This window comes from Alligator mississippiensis, chromosome 2 (genome assembly GCF_030867095.1).
Source record: "Alligator mississippiensis isolate rAllMis1 chromosome 2, rAllMis1, whole genome shotgun sequence".
In the NCBI taxonomy this organism is placed as follows: Eukaryota; Metazoa; Chordata; order Crocodylia; family Alligatoridae; genus Alligator; species Alligator mississippiensis.
The window spans coordinates 296,138,082-296,164,053 of NC_081825.1; the positions used below are offsets into that span (position 1 = coordinate 296,138,082).

The 25,972-nt window shown below is 50.1% G+C and overlaps 2 protein-coding genes and 1 long non-coding RNA gene across 3 annotated transcripts; 1 reads left to right on the forward strand and 2 right to left on the reverse strand.

Moving 5' to 3' along the window:
• Nucleotides 1-3,142: 3,142 nt before the first annotated feature.
• GPR135 (G protein-coupled receptor 135) lies at nt 3,143-6,477 on the reverse strand. The gene is made up of 2 exons (XM_059723365.1): nt 5,037-6,477; nt 3,143-4,835 (listed from the first exon to the last, which is right to left on the reverse strand). Exon 1 carries the CDS (start codon nt 6,410-6,412, stop codon nt 5,306-5,308), a length of 1,107 nt encoding a protein of 368 aa, XP_059579348.1. The 5' UTR covers nt 6,413-6,477; the 3' UTR covers nt 3,143-4,835; nt 5,037-5,305.
• A 103-nt stretch (nt 6,478-6,580) lies between these two features.
• Nucleotides 6,581-9,565, forward strand: LOC132248868 (uncharacterized). Its single transcript, XR_009460322.1, has 3 exons — nt 6,581-6,880; nt 7,280-7,437; nt 7,986-9,565. It is a non-coding gene; the product is annotated as an uncharacterized LOC132248868 (long non-coding RNA).
• Nucleotides 9,566-16,262: 6,697 nt separating this feature from the next.
• Nucleotides 16,263-25,771, reverse strand: L3HYPDH (trans-L-3-hydroxyproline dehydratase). The gene is made up of 5 exons (XM_019480017.2): nt 25,254-25,771; nt 23,684-23,853; nt 20,161-20,283; nt 18,902-19,039; nt 16,263-16,841 (listed from the first exon to the last, which is right to left on the reverse strand). The coding sequence occupies exons 1-5, from the start codon at nt 25,747-25,749 to the stop codon at nt 16,716-16,718; spliced, it is 1,053 nt and encodes a 350-aa protein (XP_019335562.2). The 5' UTR covers nt 25,750-25,771; the 3' UTR covers nt 16,263-16,715.
• Between the last annotated feature and the right edge of the window lie 201 nt (nt 25,772-25,972).

The window sequence follows — 25,972 nt, forward strand, 5'->3', positions numbered from 1 at the left end:
AAGTGAGGGTAAAACGACCATTGATTTCCATGGGAGTAGTACCATCAGTTTTATTTTGAAGTGCTTTACACGCCTCAGAGCTGAACGTTTCTCTTCTAAAACATAGTACATCAGGTTTATTATTGCAGACAGCATATTCACCATCTAAATCAAAAAGATGCTTTATGAACATTATCTTCTGTTTTTTTGAAAAGCAGTTGAATGACATGGAGCTTAAATCTCCTTTTCACTTGGGGCTAGAGCCTCAAACACATGTAGGCTCTGCAGTGTCTGGATTTTGGGTGCCCTGCTGTTTAGTGGAACGTGTAGCCCCAAGTGAAGTGTCTGGGCTCCCCACGCACCGCATGGCAAGAGTTCAGTGCCTAAGGAGGGGTCCTTGGAAGCTCACTGAATGGGGAACATCTAAGTCAGCAGGGCTCAACCTTTCCAGCCCACATGCAGGATGAGTGGCAGGCCAGGGCCACAAACCTGCCCTGTGTGCCAGAACACAAGATCAGACATTATGCACTGGGTCTGGAACTAAGCACCGAGTCCAGCCTTTTGCATTGGGTCTGGCTGCAGCCCAGCCCCCTGCACTGACCCATTCCAGCACGCAGGGCCACAGCATCCAGCCTCTGGGAATTCCCGTGGGTCTGAAGTTTTGCGGCAGGGGAGAGGTGGCTGTGTTACTTGCCAGGGGACTCCCAGAGCTGCTGCAATTAACACTGCAACTGCTCACCTGTTGCCACATTTCCAGACCCGGGGTACTCTGAGCACCACTGATCTAAGTTAACCAGAAGGGACCGCTCTGTCACCAGGTAGATGCCTCCTTTTGTGGTAGATATTCAGCCCTTCTCTTGGGGTTAGACACCAAAGCCCTCAGGGGGAATAGGTTCAAATCCCTACTTTTTTTTTCCTTTAGAAACAGGGACTTGAACCTCATTCTCCTGTACCACTTATGAGTGCTCTGACCATTGAGCCATTCTGTTGTGGATCTCTCAACAGCTCTCCTATTGGGACCACTCCATTCTCTATAAATACTAGTGATTTTGCAGTCCAAAAAAATCCGACAAGGAAGTGAGATGTATAGGAGGCAGCAGCAGTATGAGGAGAATGGTTTCCCAGGAAAACGGATGAATATGACACTACCACTATCAGAGATTAGATTTCTTTGTGCTAGATGAGGTAGCATGGCTTTGCATGGCACTGACTATGCATCTTGTGGTCAGTTACTGGTGACCCCAGAGTCCCACATGTGGTCAGCTAACCCATGGCTGAGGGCTTTGGCTATCACAAGAATTTGTAGCTCAAATGGTATGTCCGTTTGAACTCTGCCTCCCTGCTTAGCCTCGGCATACCATGCCCTTTATTTTTATCGGATTAGCTGGTGGTTCTGCTTTGAAAACGACCAGGTGAAGAATCCTCACGTCCGACTTCTGAGAACATCAGTGTTTCATGCAAAGGAGCCTCAGCCTTGCATTGCAGAATCACAAAATTATGGGGAAAAAGGACTGGAAGGGTCTTTAGGTAGTTTTCTAGTCATTCAGACCCCTGCTTGAAGTGGGGTTGCCCCTATCCAAACCTTCCATCTGCACAATTTGCACTTTGCCCATACAAATCTCTTACAAGCTTCAGGTGGCATCAGAAAGACCCACCTAATCCTGGCACTGGCTAAATGCTGTTGATGCCTAAGTTTCCGCCAACAAATTCCTCCAGGGCCTACATTTCTGTCACTGGGCCTGCACTGATCCACTTCAGACCACAGCAGGCTGGTTCCCGCTTCATGCTTAATACCCAGTGGTAGCCAGCGGGACTCAAAAGCAAAGCACGTCTTATGTCAGGACTGCAGCAACTGGGGTCTTAAATGGGAAAAGAGCACAGCTGCATCAGTGCATTACCCATGAATGACACGTGCCCCTGGAGGCTGGGGGGGGGGCCGGCGACCACCCGCAAGCGGCAGCATTGGCAGCAGAGGCATGGTGGCAGCGAGTGGGGAGCTCCTGCAGGTGGCCATGGTGGTGGCGGCGGGGAGAGGTGACTGCTCACAAGCACCGTCGACACCATTGGCAGTTCTTCTTTCAGGGGCTGCGCTGCCTATCTCAGTGGGTGCACATGCACCCGCGTGCACCCCCTACACGTTGCCAATGGCATTACAAGCACAGAGCAATACCACTTGAGACAAAGGTTTAACGTACCATTTTGGACGGGAAGTCCAGGGGAGGCTGTAGGAGGTAGCAGGGAACTCCCACTTTTGGGATGTGGCCAGCTCCTAGTACTAACACCCCTGCTCCTAGAGAACTTGCCATGGGATATTTAATGTCTCAAGTGCAACAGCAACCCAAGCCGACAGTGAGGCAATGCCCCAGCATGGAATATGCTGTTTTGGCAGGAGGTGTGCTTGCAATTTCTATTAGCTTACACTGCAGAGGAAACTGCTAGGTGGAATATTCAATCCCGAGACTTTATTCATCCCTATCCACTCTTCCATGTTATGCCTACACATGCATTTATAATATAGCAACAGAGCCAGAGCAAGCCTCCCTTTTTTTTCAAATGCATAAATCCGATAAAACGTTCTACAAAATCCAGAACTAGTACTGAGGCCTCAGCAAAGGCTTTTCACAGAGAAGACTTTAAAAGCCCATTTAGTTCTTGGGGTTAAATTACTCCATGCTCCTGTAGACTGCTACCAAGACCCGAACTGACTAATTTCAAGCCAATTTGAGTATCTGCACCTTACTGCAGACACAGGGGCTAATGCATATTGGTGGACATTAAGATTCACCGGCAGGGGAGACAGCACCTTGTCTATCTCTATGAGAAGCTGTAACCACCTGCTGGCTGTCAGTTAGCCTTTGTAAAATGAGGTGAAATCTTAGTCTGCCTCAACGCAACTACTAAACCACTGTATGTTCAGCAAGATCAGAGTATCCACGTGCAAACGTCAGCACCACAAAAGTATTTCTCTGCTACAGACTTAAACCAGAACTTGATAAAGCCCTAAATAGAACAGGATAGTAATTAAAGCAGCCAGAAATGCACCAATATTTAACATTTCCCCTGCACTTAAATTGTGCTTCAGTATCATTAGCATGGGCATTATTTTTCACTTCTTTCTCCTGGCATGTTTAGTTTGCAATAATGACAGGCAGAAGCAGTCCTCTCTCTTGCATAAAAGACCATTTATTTCTCTTGTCTCACAAAATAATGATCTACATTCGCTTGAGTCACAAACAGTTGAAAAAGCTGATAAAACAATGATACCATGATATTGTGAAATATGGTACAAGGAAACCTACTGGCTACCCTTTCAGATTTAAATCTGGTGAAGGGCAAAGGCGGTCAAAATTCTAGTTTATTTCCAAATAAAAGTATTAATTTAAGGCTTTGAGATCCTGAGCCTGTGGACAAAAGTATAAATCCAGAGAGAACTGGATGTGCGTTTCACTGAAGCTGTTTTGTTTCTCAGTAGTACTGATCCTGGCAATCAGAACCAGGTTTCAAATGCTAATGGGTCTGCTGAGTGTTACAATTAGCACAGCAATGCCTGCCATTCCAGCCACTTTTTTACACCCTGAAATACACACGAGGTCCATGATTGCGCTCGCTCTCTCTCTTCCCTTTGACACAATACATGCCTTTCCCCAGTGCCTTACAGAAATATGCTTCAACAGCATGAAATATTAGCAGCTTTTGTCCATCTCGAGCAGGGAGCTTGTACCACGCACACGCGCTGGATGTCACATCTCTTCCAAACCTGTACCTTGCCTTGTCCTGAGCTTTGTCACATCCGATGCCTGACCCCGTTCCTACATTTGTAATACAGGCAGTCCTCGACTTACATTTTGAGTTCCAACAAACAGCACTTACAACTTTTATAAATTGACACCGTTTCAACTTTCTGACATCAGTTTCGACTTTATGACGCTTGATCTGAAACAAGTTTGCTGCGTCGCTCATCTCCCTGGAGAACATCTGTCCAAACTTCCTTGGACACTTTCCTTAAGAAAGCAGACAAGACTCCAGGAAAACCTGCAGCCAGGACTCCTGAGAAGACTCCAGCCAAGAGCCCTTCAAAAAGTCCAGCCAAGTCACCTCAAAGGATCCTTCCAAATCAATATGATTGCTATTTACAATACAAATACATTATGTAGCTATATTACTCATCTATAATTGATTGAGTACAAAATTCTGGATTATTTTTGGTGAAAATAGGGTATCGGGCCTTGTTTCAGGAACCAATCCCCCATTTATAACATTGTTTCCCATGGGAAAATGGTTCTGAGTTACAACATTTCAACTTAAGACAGTTTTCAGGAACCAATTGTGTCGTAAATCCGAGGACTGCCTGTACTTCGACTGACCAAATTCTCGCACACCCCAACACAGCTGTCCTCAGCTTCCCACGGCATTCGCACTTCATTCCCACCTTCCCACTTCCCCCTCAACAACGTGGCCCTTGTGTTTTTTTAAGTCTGCAGGTACCTCCATTTGCTTTACATCATTTGTGATTTAACGATGATCCTCCTCACGCTGTTGCGTGTCACCACAGTCCAGAGCTTTGAGGCTGTCCGCACCTAACAGGGAAAAGCAACGTCTCCTGCCAGGATGCAGTTTCACAGTGGGATGTGTCAGTAGTCAGTATTTTGGCGTTTTGGCACTTACTTAGCAGCGAGTCACTGGCAGGCAGCCAGCTTGGGGCACACTTCACCCTCCTCCCGGCACTTTTTGCCCTTTGGGGATGAGCCGCACAAAGCGATGGCTGCCACCTTTTCTCCAGAGCTCCCTGGCCTGGCATGTGGGCCCCTTTGCTGAAATCACGCAGCTGTCCCTCGAGGCGTTTTCCATCTCCCGTGCTGGCAAACAGAAGGAAGAAACTTTATGACGGGGAAAACCGCCCCTCCAGCCCTCCCAGCCCATCCTCCTGCAGGGGGCAGGATTGGCCCCTATTTCCCAGTGCTGTCTAGTCCACAACGTCCCGAGCGAGGGAGGCCAGACTAATCCAGCAATTTGAGCCCATCCTTCTGCAGGGGACAAGATTGCTCCCTATTTCTCACTGTTTTGTCCAGTCTCGTTCACAAGGTCTCAGGCAACGTCTTGGATTTATCCAGGCAGCCCCGGGCAGCCTAATCCAGGTGTCCCCAGGCCAGTCAAATTCGGGCCGCCCCGGCCAAACTAGTCCAGACATCCCAGACCGGCTAATCCTGGGCCAGACTAATCCAAGTGCCCCTGGCCAGACGCGCACAGACATCCTCGGCCGGTCTACTTCAGGCGTCCCGAGCCGGACGACGCCAGGCAGGTCTCTCCCGCTCGGTCGCTGCCGGCTTCAGAGACTGGTGTCCGCGGCGCCCGCTTTGGCCGGCGGGGCGGTGTCGGACGGGGTGTCGAGCCGCCCGTCGCGGCAGAACAGCAGGGCCGGGTTCTTGCAGGCCCACGTGGCCGCCTGGCCCGGCGCCGCGGCCGCGGGAGGCCTGCCGCCCCTTCCCGCCAAGTAGGCAGCGGCGTGGCGACCGCCGCGGTACCCCCCGCCACCCTGGCGGCGCCGGCGGCCCAGCAGCAGGGCCAGCTGGGGGTTGCGGGCAGCATAGATGAGTGGGTTGATGGCCCCGTTGGCCCAGGCCAGCCAGCCGGCCGCGGCGTCCCAGGCGGGCGAGCGGGGCGGGCGCCCGGTGGCGCCCGCCAGCCCCAGCACGCAGTAGGGCGCCCAGCAGCCGATGGCGGCCACGATGACCAGCAGCACCGTGGTGGCCGTGCGGGTCTCGGGCGAGGGCCGGGGAAAGGGCGAGGGCAGGGGCTGGGTGCGGGCGGCCGCCAGGCGCACGGCGCGGCGGATGCCGTAGTGGCAGAAGCACATGAGGGCGAAGGGCAGCAGGTAGCAGGGCACGATGAGCGCAGCGCGGTACAGGCGCCAGGAGGGCGGCAGCAGCAGGCAGCGTGGGCCGGGCCCGGGGCCGTGGCCGAGCGCGGCCAGCGCGTAGCCGGGCGCGGCCAGGGCCAGGGCCAGGAGCCAGGCGGCGGCCAGCAGCTGCGCGGCGCGGCGGCGGCCGAGGGGGCGGCGGGGCGGGCGGGCCAGCGCGCGGTAGCGCTCGAAGGCCAGCAGCGCCGTGGTGAGCGCGGCGGCGCCGCCCAGCCCCGCGTGCAGCGCCGCGCCCGCCGCGCACAGCCCGCAGCGCGGCCGCGGCACCAGCGCCAGCGGCCCGGCCAGCAGCGCGCCCAGCAGCGCCGACAGCGACAGCGACAGCACGCAGGCGTTGGGCACGGTGCGCAGCTGCGGGTGCCGCGCGATGGCCAGCACCACCGCGCCGTTGCCCAGCGCCGACAGCGCCAGCAGCGCCGCCCCCGCGCCCGTCCCCGCCCCCGGGCCCGGCCCCGCCGCGGCGCTGCTGTCGTTGGCGGCCGCTGCCCGCGACGCGTTGCCCGGCGGCGGCTCCATGCGCCGGGAGCTCCGCGCCGCGCCGCGTCCGCCTCGGCTGGGGGGCGCGCGCAGCTGACGTCGCCGCCGCCCGCGGTTGCCCGGGCAACGCCGCGCTGCCCAACGGCCAACCGCCAACCGTCGAACGCGCTGGGCGGGGGGGGGGGGGAGGGAGCAGGACGGGGGCTCCCGGCTTCGGGCGTGTGCGGGCGCGCACGTGACTGCGCCGCTTCGTACTTGTGCGTGTGCACACGTGCACGCACGCACGCGACTGGGCCGGCTGCCGCTTCGTACACGGACACGCGCGCGCACGACGGGAATCCCCCTTCGTAGGTGGGCAGAAGCACAGACGACTGGACCCCCCCCCCTTCATACATGTACACATGCACATGACAGGAATCCCCTTTTGTACACAGACAGGCACACAGACTGGCTTCCGCACGAGTGCGCACGTGCACACATGCACGCACGATTGGAGTCTTCCTTCAGGTATGCACACACAACAGCCACCCCTTCCTACACATATGACTGGAGGAACACACACACGGAACCAGAAATCCACTCTTCATACACGTGTACACACATACACCGACAAGTGTGAAATGCTGCATGCACGCACACACGATTAGACCCTCCGTCCGTGTACGCATGCACAAACGGACTGCCCCCCTTCTGATACGTACGCGTACATGACTTGGAACGTGTACACACACACACACACACCTGGAACTCCCCCCTTCATACACATGGATACACATACACACACACACACTCACGCACCCCCTTCATACACACACAACTGGAACACCCACCCTGCTTCATGCAAGTACGTACACACACACACACACAACTACGGGAGCCCAGCGCTTCCTCCTGCCTTTCTTCTAGGAAGCCAAGACTTCGTCCCAACGGGGTGAGGACTGGGACCGGGCACCACTAGGTGGTCTAGGACCACCAAACCCTGCTTATCCTCAGAGACGGGCTGCTGGGGAACCTCTCCCGGTACCCACGCGCACAGCCTCACTGGGATGCCCTGCTGGGCTCAGGTAAGGTCGCCCACCACGATGGCTGCCGCGCAGGGTGCAGGGTGCAGGATACGCTGGCTGCGGATTACCGGCTATTCCAGCACAAGCAGCGCAGCGCTCCGAGCACATGGAGCTCTTCCACCCTGCACACGGCCTCCCCAGTGCAGTAGCCCACTCCCAGTAACACCAGTACAGCTCTGCATCAGTTCTCTCTTGACTGGGATGGCTTAGTCAGAGATGATCCTGCCTTGAGAGCAGAGAGCTGGACTAGATGAGACCTCATGAGGTCCCTTCCATGTCTCCTTTCGTACGACCCTGTGATTGTGGCCAAAGAATACTGTATTTTCTAGCAGACAACACACCCTGGAGTATAATACGTCCCTTGTTTTTGAAAGGCAGAATGAAAAAGAAAAGCATTTTCCAGCATTAGGGTTGCTTGGACCAGGGCCAGAGCCTAATCTTCAGCTGACTCGCTCTCCCTCTCCTGAGTAACTGAAGCTTAAAACCTTGCTGCTGCTGAAGATAGGTGTTCATGGGTGGATCTATGATTTATTTATTTTTTTTTAAAGAACAGAAGAGTCTCCAGGGCTGTGAAACAGGAAGAGAAGCAGGAGCAGACAGCAAAGCTGCCCAAAGAAAGTTTAGCTTGATTAGTGGAACATCCAGACTATTAAAAAGAAGAGATGTTCGTTAACATCTCTGGAGTTGGAAGAACAATGAACCGTTAAGTGAGCTGACTCCTTCAGCTGCCCGAATAGTAATGTCACAGCTGCTGCATGGTGGAGCAGGAATCAAAGCAGGGTGCTTCTATCCTGGGCAGGAAGTCAGCTTCCCTGCTTAATACGTGCGGCCCATTTTTTTGGGAGGGAGGTTTATTCTGGGGGGAAACGTGGATGTTGTAGGTGAGAAAATACAGTAGTAGATTATTCTTATCAAAAGTACCCTCTGACTTCAACATCCACACACTTAAATGCTTAGGTGCCAGTATCCTGTCCCCACACCCCCAACCCCATGTGCAGTCAGGGCAAGTCAGGGGTCTTAGAGTGGTGACCCCAAACAGGCATCACGCTAAGCACTAAGCAGGGAGCTATGTAGAGCTAGCCAGTAAGGATTGCCAGGTCCACTTCCCTATCTTCACAGTTTACACACTTTCACTACTTAATATACAGAGCCCAGAGTCCTCTCCTGATGGGAGGCGCCTATAGTTCCTCTTGCAAAGGGCTGAGCAGGACTCACAGATTTTGTTTAAGGCAGGAGACCTGGGCTATAGGTCTTCTACAGTCAAAGGGGATTGAAACATGTATGTGTTCTCAGGTGGTTTGTTACATGGCCTTTCAAGGGAACAAAAATACTTCCCTTGGCTGCAAGAGGCAGTGGAGTAATCCATAATGCCACTCAGCGTAGCCTGCCCCAGCTGGCTGGGGCATGAGGGTGCTTCAGTGCAGGGTGCCAGCCCCTTCACAGCACAGAGCCGGGGGAGCAGCCCCAGGCTGGCAGGCTGACCCCTGGGGCCCCAGCTAGATGGGGCTGCTCTGACCTGTCTCAACATGCTGCGGTCCTTGAGCTCATGGAGCCAGGGACGCCTGATCTATTCCTTGAGCTAATCCACAACCCAGGATCTTCCTTTGTCAACAAAATTCACAGTGGACACAAAGCTGCACTTGGGCAGAACAGAAACTACTGTCAACTCTTAGTCCAGGAACCTGCTTACTCAATAAGCCTTTTAGACCCCTCCACTCCAGGGTAGTTTAAGTTGTGACTACAGAGTCAAGTTGTACTAGTGTAAGCCTTGCACAAGGCTCCAGGATAGGGTTAAATCTATACCAACACTTTTCTCAAGTAACTTAAGTACAACAACAACAAAAGCCTTTATATGCATCTCTGGAAGGGATTGTAGTTAATATAACCATATTGATTTAGACTTACATTTTGTGTTCTATTGAAATAAATCTCTCTCTTTCTCTGGCAGAGAAGGCCTCAAGGTTTTAGTAATTCTTCCACTTTGTTTATATCTACCATACGACAAGAATACACCATATCAGAGTAATTAAAAGTATACATCCTCCAAGAGGCTTAAATTAAAACTATCCAAAATTTACTAAAATGTCAGCTGATTTAAGAGGGGTTTAAAACTTTCTAGAGACTAAAAAGATAAAGCCATCTTCTAAAGCTTGTGTGGATTTAAAGAGCAAGAAGAGACAGATGGGAAATAGGTTTTCTGTCCTTGAGGTTTTGAAAATAACAGAGTGTAAGCTGTTGTGGAGTTGCCTTCTTGTACCCACAGGTATCCTGAAACATGAACAGAGGCCAGAACTGCCCCATTTATCTCAGTGGACATTAACTCTGCATTATGAGCAGTGGTAACTATTTGTTTCTGCTGAAACCATCAGTAAACTTGGTGAGGTGCTTACTGCAGGATTCTGCATTATGGCCCTTCATCCCCTTTTTGCTAGTTGTCTTTGCCATCTCGGTTGGTTGCCAAAGCAAAAAGCCCACTGCCCCACTGACAATTTTTATAGGCAACTATGTATGGTCAGTATCCAACCTGGAAGTCAATGGAAAAACAGGCTCATCCAAACAACAGGGTGCTACAGTAATGATTGCACTACTCATCTTTGCTACTACACTTCTTAAATCAACTTGCCACAAGTTTCTCCAGTCTGGCCCAGCAATTCTGCACCCTTGGGACCAGATCCTAGTCTATCCATCAGGCAAAGTAATACTGAGGCATCCAAGTACAATCCTATTTTACCTTGCTGAAGCCCCTGAAAAACCATGAACACCAATGTTTCTGCAGTATGCTCTCTTCTAAACTTTAAGAGTCAGACAGAGCACCCATCTTTTCTATTGACTGGCATTTCATGGACTCTTAGGAGAGTGGAATAAGTTCATGCTTGTTGGATAGAATAGGATCTTGCCTTGTACAATTCAAATTCAGCTTGCAGAAAAGGACAGGGACTAGTACCTAGGTAATAACTAGGATATCACAGAATCAGACAGAAGTCAGGCTGGAAGGGACCTCCACAGGTCATCTAGTCCACCCCCTGCCTGAGGCAGGACCTCCCTATCCAACCCATCCTATACAAATCCACTAACTTCTTAACAAAACTATAGTTAACCCTGACACAAGACAACACCCTAACCTGCCAGTAAAGCAGGGGGACCATAGTGCCAGTGTCATTTCCAGTCCTGCACACCAACCAGAAAAGCACAGAAACATTGGAAATACCCACAGTAGAGCATAGGCATAGCTAACTACACCTAGACCATCCCCAACCAGTGGCTGTCCAACCTCTTCCTGAACACCTCCAGTGACAGGGAGTCCACGTGTTCCCTAGGCGGCTATTCCGCTGCCTCACTATTCTAACAGGGAAGAAACTTTTCCTAATATACAATATAAACCTGCTTCACTGCAACTTCAAGCCTTTGGTTTGCATCCTCCTCTCAGCAGCAAGAGAAAAGGTGTTTTCTTTCTTCTTTATGGCAGCCCTTCAAGTGTTTGAAGACTGCTAGCATGTCCCCTCTTAAACACCTTCTCCACAACCTGAAAATACCTAGCTCCTTCAGCCTCTTTGTATGACTTACCTTTCAAGCCCTTTATCATTTTTGTTGCCCATGTCTGAACCCTCCTTAACTTCTCCATGGTTTTTTTTAACATATGGAAGCCAAAATTGAATACAATACCCTAGATTAGGCCTAAACAGTGCTCAGTAGAGAGGCAAGATCACCTCCTGTGTCTTATACCTAAGGCTTCTATTGATGCATCCCAAAACTGCATTCACCTTTTGTGCAGCTGCACCACACTGCAGGCTCATATTGAATCTGAGATCTACCATGACCTCCAGATCCTTCTCCATAGACTGCTGCCATCCAGGAAAGTGCCATTCATTTTGTATTTGTATTTTTGACTATATTCCCTGAGGTATTGCACCTTGCAACTGTCAGTATTGAACTTCATCCTGTTGGTTACAGCCCAGCTTTCCAATCTGTCGAGATCTTTCTGCATTGCGCTTTCATCCTCTGTGTTCACAACCCTTCCTAGTTTTGAGTCATCTGCAAACTTGCTCAAGATGTTTTCTATGCCAGCATCCAAATCATTAATAAACACTTTGAACAGCACTGGACCCAGGACAAATCCCTGTGGGACTCCACTCAAAACATCCTGCCATTCTGACATGGATCCATTTATATGTTTATAATTCTGCACTGGTCTGGTCCTGCAGGGAGCAAACCAGGAAAGCCAAGGCTGCAACTGAACTCCAACTAGCTTCAAGCATCAAGGACAATAAAAAGTCCTTTTTCAGATATGTGGGGAGCCGGAGGAAAAGCAAGGGCAACATTGGACTCCTGCTGAACCAGATGGGACAACTGACAACGGACACCCAGGAAATAGCCAACCTATTAAATGGGTACTTTGCATCAGTCTTCCATCAGTCCCATAGGATGCCCATGCCCGCTACGGGACAGGGAGGTCTGGGTGAGGGAGATCCCCTGCCCTCCATCAATGCTGACCTCGTGAAGGAACACTCTGAGAGGCTGGATACCTTCAAGTCAGCCAGCCCTGAAAATCTACACCCCAGGGCACTCAAGGAGCTGGCCAGCATCATAGCCCAGCCGTATGGATCTTCGAGAGCATCTGGTGCTCTGGTGTAGTGCCCGAAGACTGGAAGAAGGCCAATGTGGTGCCTATCTTCAAGAAATGGAGGAAAGTGGATCCAGCAAACTGACTTCTATCCTGGGGAAGGTCTTAGAAAAGTTTATTAAAGAAGCCATCCTTAAACGACTGGCCGACACCAACATCCTGAGGGATAGCCAGCACAGGTTTGTTGTGGGTAGGTCTTGCTTGACCAATTTCATTACCTTCTATGACCAGGTGACCTATCACCTGGACAAGGGAGAGGAGATTGAAGTCATATATCCTGACTTCAAAAAAGCCTTTGATCTGGTATCCCATGATCACCTCTTGGTGAAACTGGCCAATTGTGGCCTTGGGTCCACCACAATCTGCTGGCTGGGGAATTGGCTCTGTGGTCGGACCCAGAGGGTGGTAATTGATGGAAGTCAATCGTCATGGTGCCCTGTCACCAGTGGGGTCCCCCAGGGCTCTGTCCTTGGACCCATATTGTTCAACATCTTCATTAATGATGTGGACGTTGGAGTCAGAAGCAGACTGGCCAAGTTTGCTGATGGCACCAAATTTTGGGGCAAAGCATCCACACCAGAAGACAGGAGAACGATCCAGGCTGCCCTGGACAGGCTCAGCAAACAGGTGGATGAGAACCTGATGGTGTTCAACACTGAAAAATGCAAGGTTCTCCACCTTGGGAGGAAAAACCTGCAGCATCCCTATAGGCTCGGCAGTGCTATGCTGGCTAGCACTACGGAAGAAAGAGACTTGGGGGTCATCATTGACCACAAGATGAACATGAGCCTGCAATGTGATGCTGCAGCTAGTAAAGCGACCAAAACACTGGCTTGCATCCACAGATGCTTCTCAAGCAAATCCTGGGACATCATTCTCCCCTTGTACTTGGCCTTGGTAAGGCTGCAGCTGGAGTTCTGCATCCAGTTTTGGGCTCCACAATTCAAAAAAGATGTGGAGAAGCTCGAGAGAGTCCAGGGAAGAGCCACACGCATGATCAGAGGTCAGAAAAACAGACCTTACAACGACAGGCTGAGCGCCAAGTGGCTCTTTAGCCTGGAAAAGCGCAGGCTCAGGGGTGATCTGATGGCCACCTATAAGTTTATCAGGGGTGACCACCAGTATCTGGGAGAGTTTGTTCACCAGAGCACCCCAAGGTACGATGAGGCCAAATGGTTATAAACTCCTGCAAGACCGTTTCAGGCTGGACATAAGGAAGAATTTCTTTACTGTCCTAGCCCCCCAAGGTCTGGAACAGCCTGCCACCGGAGGTGGTTCAAGCACCTACGTTGAACACCTTCAAGAGTAAATTGGATGCTTATCTTGCTGGGATCCTATGACCCCAGCTGACTTCCTGCCCTTCAGGCGGGGAGCTGGACTCAATGATCTTCCGAGGTTCCTTCCAGCCCTAATGTCTATGAAATCTATAATTACCCTTTGCTCATGGTTAGTGAGCCGGTTGCCTATCTATCCATCATATAGTTTTGTCTGGCCCACATTTCTCCAGTTTGAGACAGTCATGAAGGACCTTGTCAGAGTCCTTGCTGAAGTCCAGATACACTCTATCCATAGCTGTATTCCCATCCACTCAAGTACATTATGTTCCCATCCACCCAAGTAGTTACTTTATCACAGGTAGAGATCAGGTTTGTTTGATACAATTCGTTTTAGTAAATCCATGCTGGCTGCTTGTGTTCAGCTTTGCCTCCTCCAGATGCTTGCACTTGGACTTCCTTAATACCTGCTAAGTTACTGGAGCATGCCCTAACGTGAGGCTAACAATTCTGTAGTTCCCTGGGAACTACAGGGAACTTCTGTTTAAGAGAAACACTGATGGCCCTTTTCCAACCCTCTGGTACCTCACCCATCCCCTACAACTGCATGAATATTATTGCCAAGGGCTTTGAGATCTCCTCTCAGTTCCTTCTGTAACCTGGGATGAAGCTCATCAGGCTCTGCTGACTTGAATTCATTCGGACCCATCAAAAGCTGCCTGACCATCTCTTATTATCTCTTCCCTCAGCTTGTCCTCTTCCTTTTCCAAATAATTCTTATTAGGTAACTGGGTGCAGCTTCATTTTTTTGTGAAGACTGAGACAAAGTAGCTGTTGAATAGATCCACCTTCTTTGCATCTTCTGTTGAAAGATTCCCCCCACCTAGTTAATAGTGAACCCACTTCTTCCTTGGTCTTTCTTTTCTAGCCAACATACTTATAGAGCCTCCTCATCTTGTTTTTATTCTCCCATGCCAGATGCAGCTCTTTCTGCATTTGAGACGTCCTAAAACAGTGGTTTTCAACTTGTGGTCTGTGGGCCCTGGGGGTTCACAGAATATGTCTAAGGGGTCTAGAAAAGATGACTAAAATCAAACAAAAGTATGAGTTTCCACATTCACAATTCAAAGGGGTCTGCACTTCCATTCAAAATATTATTTAGAGGTCTGCAAATGAAAGAAAGGTCGAAAACCACTGTCCTAGAAGCTCCTTGTGCAGTCACATTGGTCTGTCATTCTTTTTGTGCTGCCATCATGCCAGAACAGTTTTTTGTTGGGTTTCTAATACTGCCCTTTAGAAGCTCCCAGCCCTCCTTTGTGCCTTTATCCTTCAGCCTATCTTCCCATGGCACCAAACCTATTAATGCCTTGAGTCAGGTGAACTGTTCCTCTTTAAAATCTAGTGCCCTAGTTTTGCTGACCTCATGCTTTCTCCATCTCCATTCACATCATCACTTCCTCTTAAGTTGCCCATCAACTTCACATGCCCTGCCAGTTCCTCCCATGGTCAGGGGAAGTTCCAAGATAAGTGATCCCCTAATTGTGTCCTCAACCTGCTGGAACAAAAAGCTGTCCTCCACACAAGTTAGGCTCAACATTTTATATTTGGCTGTATTGTTCTTCCAGCAGATGTCCAGAAAATTGAAGTCTCCCATCAGGACCATCCCATAGCTTTTGGATAGATTGGTCACCTCCTGGAAGACTGCCTCATCCATCTCCTCTTCCTGATTTGGTGGCCTGTTATAAACCCCCACAATTACATAGGTGCCACATCTTTCACCTTCCATCTTCACCCAAATGCATTCTGCTCTGTTTTCTTCCTCCTAACCCAGGGAACAAGTGTGTATGTTCCTGACATACAAGGCAATGTCACCAGCTTTTCTCCCAAACCCGTCCTGGAAGAAAGGACTCTGATATGCAACCCTCAGTGTTGACATTCTAGTCATAAGAGCTGTCCCACCAGGTCTCTGTGACGCCAGTCAGGTCATAGCTCTTTTCACGGGCCGCAGCTTCCAGCTCACCTCGTTTATTCCTCGTACTTCTTGCATACATCAGATATATTCTGCATTTTGACCTATCATTTTCCATTTTGCGCTGCTTCTTGCTGTCCTGTGGCTCTCTGGCCCTCTCTCAGAGTGAGCTGCTTGTTCTGGTCCATTCCCCTCTGGATTGTTTCCTCTGTTGCTGGAGGGTTTTGCTCACCATCCCCAATGGAACCTAGTTTAAAGCCCTCCTTAGTAGGTTGGCACAAGATGGTATCCATCTGACCTCAACTGGAAATAGCATCTCTTCATAGCAGTCCTCCTCCCTAGAACATTTCCTGTTGTTGAAGCACATAATAAGCCATAGTGGATTCCATATTCTTTTGCATAGTGCTACAGTCACCTGCAACATTTTACAAATAGAGGGACAAATCTTGGTCCTACCAAAATCATGGGTTTTGCTGATCATTTCTTTGTTTTTTTCATGTCAGAGAGATAAGTCCCTGCTCCCAAGGTCTTCTAATCCAAAAACAAAAGGGAATGCCAGAGAACATGCCTGGAGATGTTGATAACATTATTGGGACGGAAGGATTATATTGCTGGAAGAACCAGATGCTGAAGGAAGTATGGAATGAAAAGAATAACAATTAACTTCCTTCAGGTGCAGTCTAATAGATCCATAGCCAAAAAGTGGAGAAATGGTAAATAGGAGTAGTAGTAGTAATCGGGTAGAGAGTAGCAGGGTCTAGAGAGGTGATACATAATGCGAGCAGGAAAACTTGTGGACAGATCTGAACAAGAATGAACTGGGAATTTGAGACTTCAGAAAAGAATGGTGCCATGGTCAGAGTTGAGAAGGTCAATGAAAAATAAACCATCCAAACCAAGTACCTGGAACCAGTTACTGGGGACTGAAGGCATGTCACAAAAACTGAATCATGAGGAGAAATAGGAGGTTGAAACACAAATTTAATAGTATTTCTGCACTGAGATGAGGCTAAGTACATTATGTTTTTAGGAGAGGCGTGTAACATTTTTAAAAAAGCTCCTTTAAACCCTGCTTTCTTTACTAGTCTACCACTACATGGACAAAAACAAACAAACCTGCAAAGCACAATGAAGGCCGTTTCAAATAGACTTGCATGATCTATGTTCATGCTACACAGAGAGATTACAGGCCATATTCTTTTATAGTGAACAGCAATCATTATACCACTAAAGTCTTCTAGCTCTACTCTAGGATATTTAAATCAGCTTATTTTTAAACTCTCCAGAAATGCAGCAAGCTATTCAGACTATAAGGTTGGGTAAATATTGTGAGATTTCCTTCCTCCGCAGAAGAGAGAGACCATGCTTTTGATCTCTTCTTTAAATGCTTTCTACTGCATGAGGGCTAAGAAGGTCACTTTATGAGAAATCCGTATTTCAGAGGGTCTTCCTCTTCCGCAGTGTAGATTGCTGTTCCAGTATAAAAGGCTTCTCCCGAGACTTCTACTATGACAGCATTGTAATCACCACACTTTGCTTCCTGAGAACAAAAGAAGTTTAGGTTCAAGTTTAGTTAGCATACAGGTATTTTCCACAGTTAAACAGAGTCTCACTATACAGTCAGGACAGAAACCACCTCATACCCACGGATAACACTGCACTGGCAACCTTCAACCCAGCCCAGTTACAACTACAAGTAAACAAAAGCCTTTGCACTGCAATGTCAGGCATGGCTACCAGATCACCTCTCCATTTGCTCCAAGACCCTATGTCTGATGATAAGCAAATCTATTGCTACACATGGCAACTTCACTGAAGCAAGGGGCCCACTGGGTTTATAGCCTGTCCATTGGGTCCAGATGACTTTCCTCCTATGCTGAAGTAGCTCTTTCCCTCGCCTGCTTTAGGCATCTGGGTGTGTTGAGAAAAGTGCTCTCAGGGTAGAAGCATAGGAAAGGGCATTTGTGGGGGGGGAGGTGTCCTATCCACTTGCTTGTTACCTCGATTAGACATACAGACCCCCAGGACCAAAACCAACAAGTTCCCTTCCTTCCCTATTTCCAGGCCCTATTAATCCACCCCTGGGTCTGCAAATCAGCCACACCCTGGCAAAAGCTTCTTTTTGGTATAAGACAGCCTCACAGCCTGCTCGCGGGGAAAGGGGCAGGAAGTGCACTGCTGCTGTATATAGCACTGAAAACCAGAAGCCTCCACAAGGACTTCTGGTTGGAGCTGCAGGACGGCCAGCTACCATTACTGCGCTCAGAGCAGAACAATGCTCAGACATGACATTTGCTAGCTCAATCATTTTGCACTTTGAATGGAACTGGAATCATCTCCAGCAAGTCCAGCTACTGGACTCTTGCTCTTTCTGGGTCAAATAGCTTTTTGGAGAAGATTCAGAGTTGTTCAACCTTTCCCTCTCCAGTACCTTGCCCTTCCTCTTTATGAGGTCTACCGTGCGTCGGCAGCCTTTCAGGTGTTCCTTGAGTTCAGCAACAGTGACAATCCTCCTTTGTAAATTAAACCCGTGACAGACCATGCTGCTGGTGCTCTTCACTCAACTCCTTCCAGTTTGGACATCTCTCTCTGAACAGTTGGTGCCCAGAGCTGCCTAGAAAGGTTCTGGCTCTCCTCATATTAAAGCCATACTAGAGGATTGCTACTCCTACTCAGAAGGGTCTTTGGCCCAGTGTGTGCTAAATTACATAGCTTTTTTCTGAAAAAGTGAGAAAAAGGTTCAGAAAAGCTTATGCTACATATCTCTTAGTTTATAATCTATAAAGTGAAAATTTACCCCACCTTTTTTCCTTGCATTTCACTGTATATACTAAACCACTGTTGGCAGCCCCATGTCTCTTTCAGCAGGGTCACTTCAGCAGCTTTCACTGAATCTCTTCTCTACGTGACATTGCCCAAGACATCCAAGACTGCTTTATCCCCTCGTTTAAAATTTCATTTTATTTTCTGCTAATGTCCCCAATTACTCTAGGTCTCCTAGTATCATTCCTTCTTCCTCACGGACAATAAAGAACTTAAGAATTGCGGTACTAGGTCAGACCAATGGTCCATCTAACCCAGTATCCAGTCTCCAAAGGTGGCCGTTGCAGAGGTTTTACAGGAAGAGTATATGTACAGTACAGGTCTGGAGTAATCCAGCCCCCTGGCATCAATCATCACTGGTTTAGGGATGTCAGAGGATGCATCCCTGGCCATTCTATTCAATAGCTCTCGGCAGACATGCCTCCATAAGTGTATCCAATCCCTTTTTGAACCTGGCTATACTGTCTCCCTCTACACCCTATGGCAACAACTTCTGCAAGTTAACTAAGTGCTGTGTAGAAAAGCACTTCCTATTGAACTTTAATTTGTATTCACACTTAACACCGTACTCCTCACCAACACCCAATTTGTCAAACCTCTGTTCAGAACTAGCCCAAGGCTGAAAGAGGAGGAATACTACAGATCAGAAGCAACTATGCTGGAACAGCTGTTCAGAGACAGCTGCACCATGCCCACTACAAGCTGATGCTGTTAGCTTGTTACTTGGACAAGCACCAAATATGCAAGAGAGGCAGACAAGAGGAGTTCATTGCTTGCCTCCACAGCTTTCCCAGTGAACAAGGAACCAGTCGTACTGCTCCTAAAGGTTCTGGTCTGGTCCAGCTTGATGAGGCCCTTGTGGTACTGCAAGGCAATACGCGCAGTCACGCCAGAGCCTGTGGGACTCCTGTCAACCTAAGTCAGGAAGGAAGAAATATGGCTGAGTTCTTTCAGACTTTCAAGAAAAGACAAATGCTAGCCTCCCACCCCACTCCAGCTCCATCCCATATGAATGCAGACAATTGGGCAGTACTTTTCTGGCCCATGGCTTTGTCAGAGGACAAGAAATACCAAGGAAATTCAGTAGATTCAGGCAGAAGTGAAGGAACCAAGTTAATTCAATACTTCTAGGTGTTATTTAAAGCAGTGTTTCTCAATCACAGAGGTCATGTGGGTGGGACTTTTCCAAAACAAGTGGCATTCCTGAGAAAGGTAGGGGGCCTAAAATGCATGTAAACGTAAAAATACACTTCTTGGAAAAAGGGTTTTTTTGTTTTTATCGTAGTGAGACCAGGGCTTTTTGACAAAATGGTTGGTGGGACGTAAGGTGCAAAAGTTTGAGAACCGCTGATCTAGAGCATTAAAACTACGCTGCATTCAGGCTTGCCACTTACTTCAGCTCCTACTTTAGCGAAAGAATTTGCTGGTACATGTAATTGCTGTTCTGCAGATCACTGTCCTGTGACAACTGAGGGAATCTCACCAACTAAGCATATCTTTAGTCCTGGACAAAAACACATCTAAAGTCTGCAGCAACTTTTTTACTCTCACTGTACTGAAATCATGTACTCCACAGCACAGCACAGCCAGTTTGAAAGGTTAGATTCTGTAGCCCTTATGAAAATGTGGGTTTGCAAGCCAGCTTTAAAGTACCTGTAAAACCAAAGTAAATAGCTATGCAGAGCCTCCAAGGTATTCCAACTGCTCACTGGGTGTTATTTCAAAGGACACTGCCTCTCCAATCAACTCCATGGGATGGCTGGAAGTAAAAGCTGAGGTAAAGAGCTGAGCAGCTTGTCCTTAATTCAGGAACATGCTGAGAATGAAGCAGGTTGTGAACCACCTGGGTATGAATGGTCTGGGTTCCACTATTTTAGGAAAGAGTGACTCCAATATCTTTTGAAGTATAAAAATCGAAGTTATGCATTCTGCACAGCACAAGAGGCAGCAGAAGCTTTATGTGCCAGGTACCCTGTGAATACACACGGCACAGGAAGTCATTCCCCCCGTACGGTTCAAGTAGCGGGCTTTCATACCTGTGCATCTCCAAACACACAGATGTTGGTGGTTGGCTCATCACTGAATGCATCTTTTCCATCTGTTAAGATGGTGCCATAGATGAATGCAAGGTCTTCACTGTCAGGGTGATGAGGTTTGAACTAGGAAACACCACAGAGAGTAGATTAATAAACCAATGCTCCAAGCAGATCTTTTCACCAACCTGCAATAAGGCTTCCCCAAGGTGATAGATGTAGACAGAGATGCTACCCTAATGCTACAGTTCTAACAGCTTTCTAAAGGAGACCTAGGCATGCTTTTTGGTTTCCCAAGAATGCCAATGGCTTCCTTAATAACGATGAAACCAAGTTCCTTATTTCAGGTTCTTTTAAGTCTAAAAATTGTAGATTTGCAAAATTTCACCTGGAAACACAAACCCTCAGAATCCTTGCAACTATAGGTGCACTTATATATTGGTCCCATATCGGATCACCACCGATAAAAGGAAAATTAACATTATTGGCAATCAGCTTTTTTTGGCCAGTGTAGCCGATAATGTCACCAATAAGTGCTGTGCACACGCACAGATGCAGCATGCATGTTGCCAGTGATGCAACCCAGCAGCTTGGAGAGCCAGCTGGTAAATCTGTGGTGGGTAGGTACAGATTGAGGACCCCACAGTGAGGGAGGGAGTGGGGCAGGAGCAGGTGCTGCCCAGCCATGGTGGTGAATGCAGCCCTGCTGGGAGTGGGACAGAGCCAAGGGTGGCTCATCCGGGGGATGCAGGGGGCTGGGGTGGTTCCCGGCCAGTGCGCGCACACCTTGGGGAGACACAGAGGGCATGTTCCCTCCCCCCACCATATTTGTGCATGGGCTGATGCCACTGCACATTCAGGGCCAGGGGCTATGCCAGCCTTTTCTTGATGTGGGGGCTGGGTCAGGGCGGCTATAGAGTTGGCTACAGGCACCTCACAATTCCCTGCAGCCACCCCTCCCAGCGCCACCACCGCCTGCCCCGAGCACAGCCCCACCACAGCACCCCCACTGGGAAGAGGCCAGCACAGCCGCTCGCCCTGAGCCCACAGCCCGCCCTTGCCCCACACACAAATCTGGGGGACACATGCCTCCCCTGGGGGTATGTGCAGCAGCAGGGAGCTGCCCCCCCACTCCCCAACTCCCTGTGCCCCGTGGACGAGCCACCTGCAGCTCTGTCCCGCTCCTGACAGGGTCACATGCCTGGCTGGGCAACGCCTGCCCCTGCCCCACTCCTTCCCTTCCTGTGGGGGCCTCGATCTGCTCCTGCCATGCCCCTTCCTTTCCCCATGTCCCTCCCCCCACACAGACTTACTGGCAGAGAGCTGCTGTCCAAGCTGCCAAGCTGCATATCGACTACTGGATCAGTATCGGCCAATGTGGCTGGTTAATAATCGGGTACTGGCCAGAAAGCCATTTATCGGTGCACCCCCTACTTGGGACTGGGCTAGACTTGACTGATTCTAGCTCTCTAATCAAGAGGCATCTTTCTGGTCTATCATTCATTTGACTAAAACCCACCAGCATGTTACTGTTGGCTGGGGGTGTATATGTCTATACAACACAATGGACACAGAATACTAAGAGCCTAGTGGGTACATTTTGCCATGGCACGCTACAGCCATGGGCACATTTCAAATAAATAAACCCAACAATTTTAAACTAATGTGTAGTTGTGACATACTGCTCTGTAATCTCAAACACTCAGGAGGCAATATGGGGGTAGAATAGACTAGAACAGGACTGAATATAGCAAGCAACTCCAGAGTGGTCAACTTGGGCTCTGACACAGGGTACAGACCCATGACAGGTCTTGGGCAAAGTAAAAGGAGAGCAGACGTGTGACGCAGTCTGACACTGGGTAAGTCACACCAAGGCAAAGTCACACCTCAAAGTGAGTACAAGTCTGGCATCTTCAACCTGCCTCTGCAACAACATCCTTGTAACTTCACTAGCTTCCTCCACCTACTACCCAGTTATCATAATAGCACTTATTATGTGCCGTCCTCTTAAGCAGCTAGTTATGCATTTGCTGATTATAGAGTAATACCTAGAGTAAACCTACCGCAGTCATGCTGTGTCCACACCTGCAGGCACCTACTGACTGGAAAAGTCACTTCATTTCAATGTGCCAGGGTTTCCCTACCAATAAAATAAGGAGCCTGGCTATTTTGTACAGCTACTGAGTCAGTCAATCTTTGTACGCAGCTTTGAAAACACAAAGTCCTAGCTAGGTGCTGTGTATTATTACGGTTATATGGTACAATGTTCAAACACAAAATGGCTGCAGTTTAGTAATATGCTAAGGGAAGAAAGGCAGCAGAGTACAAATGAAGCTTTACAGAACTTTTTCTCTGTTAAAGAGCAATTCAGAAACAGTATCAAGAAACGTGGATCAGCCCCACGGCCCAGGAGTGGGGGGAGGAGGTGGTCCAGGACACACTACACAAGCACTGCTCTGGGCAGTCCAGGATGCTTGCTGCATCCAACACGCGGGGCCAAACTGTGAGCCCAATCTGATTCATGAGGCTGACCCCACACCATTCATCTAGCCCATGAACCAGACCTGCACCACTCGCCCATGGCGCCAGATGATTTTGACAGCCCTGTTCTAAGAAGTTTCCAGCTCTACACATACATCCTTTTCATTTAACACACTGATGTGAGACGCACATGTGCACTGGGGAGTTATATGGAATCTGTGCCACCAACATCACTACAAAGGCCCCAAAATACTTTCAATTCAAAAGACAGTAAATGTAAAACCGAAAAGAAGAGGTAGACGATTCTAATTCTGCCTTACACAGGGTTCTTACACCTTCCTGTGAAGCAGCTAGTGGTGGCTATCAGCAACAGGGCACACTAAACTAGAGACAGCCGGCCCGTGTCCCTGAAAAACTCTCCCATGCCCAATTTTCAAGACAGTTGTTAACAGCATTCCTTACAATTGCTGGACAGACCATGACACATTCTGCCCTCACATGCATCTGCATATCAAGTCACCCTTTTCCCCATGCACAGGAGATTTCAACCTTTTTAGACTCAAGGCATTGAAAACTGCCAGCTCTTAGCTCTCACCTGTTTTTTGTGTGCAGAAAAATAATAAAGCAATTCTTCTATTCCAAAGAACTCAGAAAGGCCACAGTGGCTCAGAACCGTTGGGAGACTGTGGATTCCTACGTAAAATCTTTTGGGTTTATCATGCGAATCGTGTACAGGTGATTGCCCACCTAACAATGATAATATTGACTGGCATTCGATGGCACCCTTAAAAAGGATCTCAACAGCACCATAAGGTACTGCAGAACCACTGCTGTACCAATTCAAAGAGCTTAACAGTAACTGGATTATGAGATGACAACTAGACAGAAGCCACAAAGGTCTGAGAAAGATTGGTCTGCTATTTCTCACCATGTTATACAGGAAACGTAACAACTCTGTTAACAGACTCCAAGAGAAACCACTCTCCCCAGCAAACAAAGCACATGGCTAGAGAAGCTTTCAGGGTAGGAAGGCATGCGACTGTACCTGCTTCTTCACTGCTTCTGTGACTGCAGTTGCTGCATCCACGAGATCTCTCACACTTGAAGAGCAAACATCTAGGCCCAACTTCTCTGCGCTGAGAAAGGCATAGAAAGCTCCACCATACCCGATGTCAAGCACCACCTTCCCGTAGCCAGGGACATCAACTGTCAGGTCTATGCAGAGATACGGGGAAACAATATACATGCACGAGCGCAGAGACCATTCCCCTATATTCTTAACACGTGGAGCCAAATTTGTCCCTAGTCTGCCCCCAGTGCAATCCCATTGATTTTAGTGCAACTGTTAGCACAGCGATAGGGAAGACAACTTGACATATAAACACAGAAGACAGTAAACAAGTAGTAAGTCTTTAAGTTCCATTAGTCAACCGAAAAACTCCTGGATTAACAGAAGTTTGGTTTGGTCCTAAATGAGGGCACAATTTTCTCCAAGTTCAAGGACTGTATTCTGAGGAGTTGCATTTAACCTGTTAGGCAAGTCATGCTCTTCAGGCAAGAAGAATCAGATTTTTCCAACTTCCCTTGTGCTCATTAAAACAGGGCAAGCAATCAGATTTACCCAATGATCTTGTAAGGTCCCGTCCAGCCCCCAACATCTATAAATACAGCGGGGCCCAACAAAAATGCAGCTGTAAGTTGATTAAATGACCCCGCCAGCTTTACTCTGAACTAAGATGGAAAGGCAGGCTCTAACATGGAAGAATGGAGCACAAGGCTATACGGGAATCAACGAAGACAATACTGGAGATCCCAATAAAAACTGGTAAAAACTAAATTAGGAAGAGCGGGAGGGAGACGTGCAGCTGATTAACTGGACAAGCAGACAGACACCAAGGGTCTTGGGATGGAAGAGGTGCAGGAAGCCGATCAGCCAAGAGGCTAGTGCGTGGAGGGGGAAGACGTGGGCAAACGTTAGACTGAAGACCCCGAGTGCTACTTACAAAGCCGAGCAGGGTTATGCAATAACGAGCACGCTACGGGGGATGGGATCACATCCTGGGGCCTCTACTCTATCCCCAGCTCTGCCCTTTGCAGCCGAGCCAGAGGTCTCGGAAACGTTAGGCCCTCATCTGCGGAGAGCCCGACCGAGCGGGCTTCTTCCTCCTCCCGACCTGGTCACGGATTTCATCTGCCAGGTCCACACTTAGCCCAGTTTTTCTGCGGAGAGTCAAGAGTCGGTACAGACTTTGTTAAAATGTCAGTTCCCGCCTGGCCGGGGCCCGCCGAGTCTGGCTCCCTCGCGCCTGCTTCTTCCTGCCCTTCAACGGAGGATACGTAGCGCCTCTCTCCCCGTTCCCTGGAGCGCGCCAGGGCGAGGCGCAGCGCAGCGTGCACTGGGGAGAGGCCGGGTCCCCGCCAGGGGAAGGCAACCCCCGCCGCCCCGCGCACACCGGTCCCACCGCGGAGGGGCAACCTCCCTTCCCGACCCAAAGCGCCCCAAGCACAGGGCAAGACCTTGTAGCCGGGGGGCCCACGAGCCACAGGGCCCGGCCAACCCCCACCCGAGGCCCCCAGGGAAGGATCTGGGGGTGCTGGGGGCGGGGCGGCGGTACCGGCGGCGGCGGCGAAGGCGGGCACGCTGCGGAAGCGCACGGGGTTGCGGCTGCGCTGCCCGTCCCAGGGCACGAAGGCGGCGACGGGCCCGCAGGGGCAGTGGATGACGACGCGGGTCTCGGGGCTGCGCGGCGCGGGGCCCAGCCCGTAGTCGAGCGCCAGGCGGCCGAGGGCGAGCACGGCGTGGCCGCACATGGCGCTGTAGCCGGCGCCGTGCAGGAAGAGCGCGGCCAGGTGCGCGCCGGGCAGCTCGCTCCGCGCCACCAGCGCCGCGCCGTACATGCCGCGGTGGCCGCGCGGCTCCAGCAGCAGCAGCCGCCGCGCGTGGTCCAGCTCGGCCGCCGCGTGGCGCCGCCGCTCCAGCAGCGTCGCGCCCTCGGGGCCCGGGCCCAGCCCCGCCGGCACCACCCGCAGCGGCTCCCCGCCCGCGTGCATCTCCACGGCCCGCAGCACCGGCAGCGCCGCCGCGTGAGGCGGCAGCTCCAGCCCCGCCATCGCCTCACGGTTGCAACCACTGACTGTGGGGCGGAGCCAGGGCGCGGCGCCACGCCATTGGGCCGTGGGAGGGGCGCGCCGGCCTATGGGGCAGCAGAGGGAAGGGAGGGGCGGGGCTGAGAGCGGCCCCGCCAATAGAAGGGGAGGAGCTGGGCAGGTCTTGCTCCGCCATTGGGTCATGGGAGAGGAGCGCCGGCCTATGAGGGAGGGGAGGGGCGGGGCG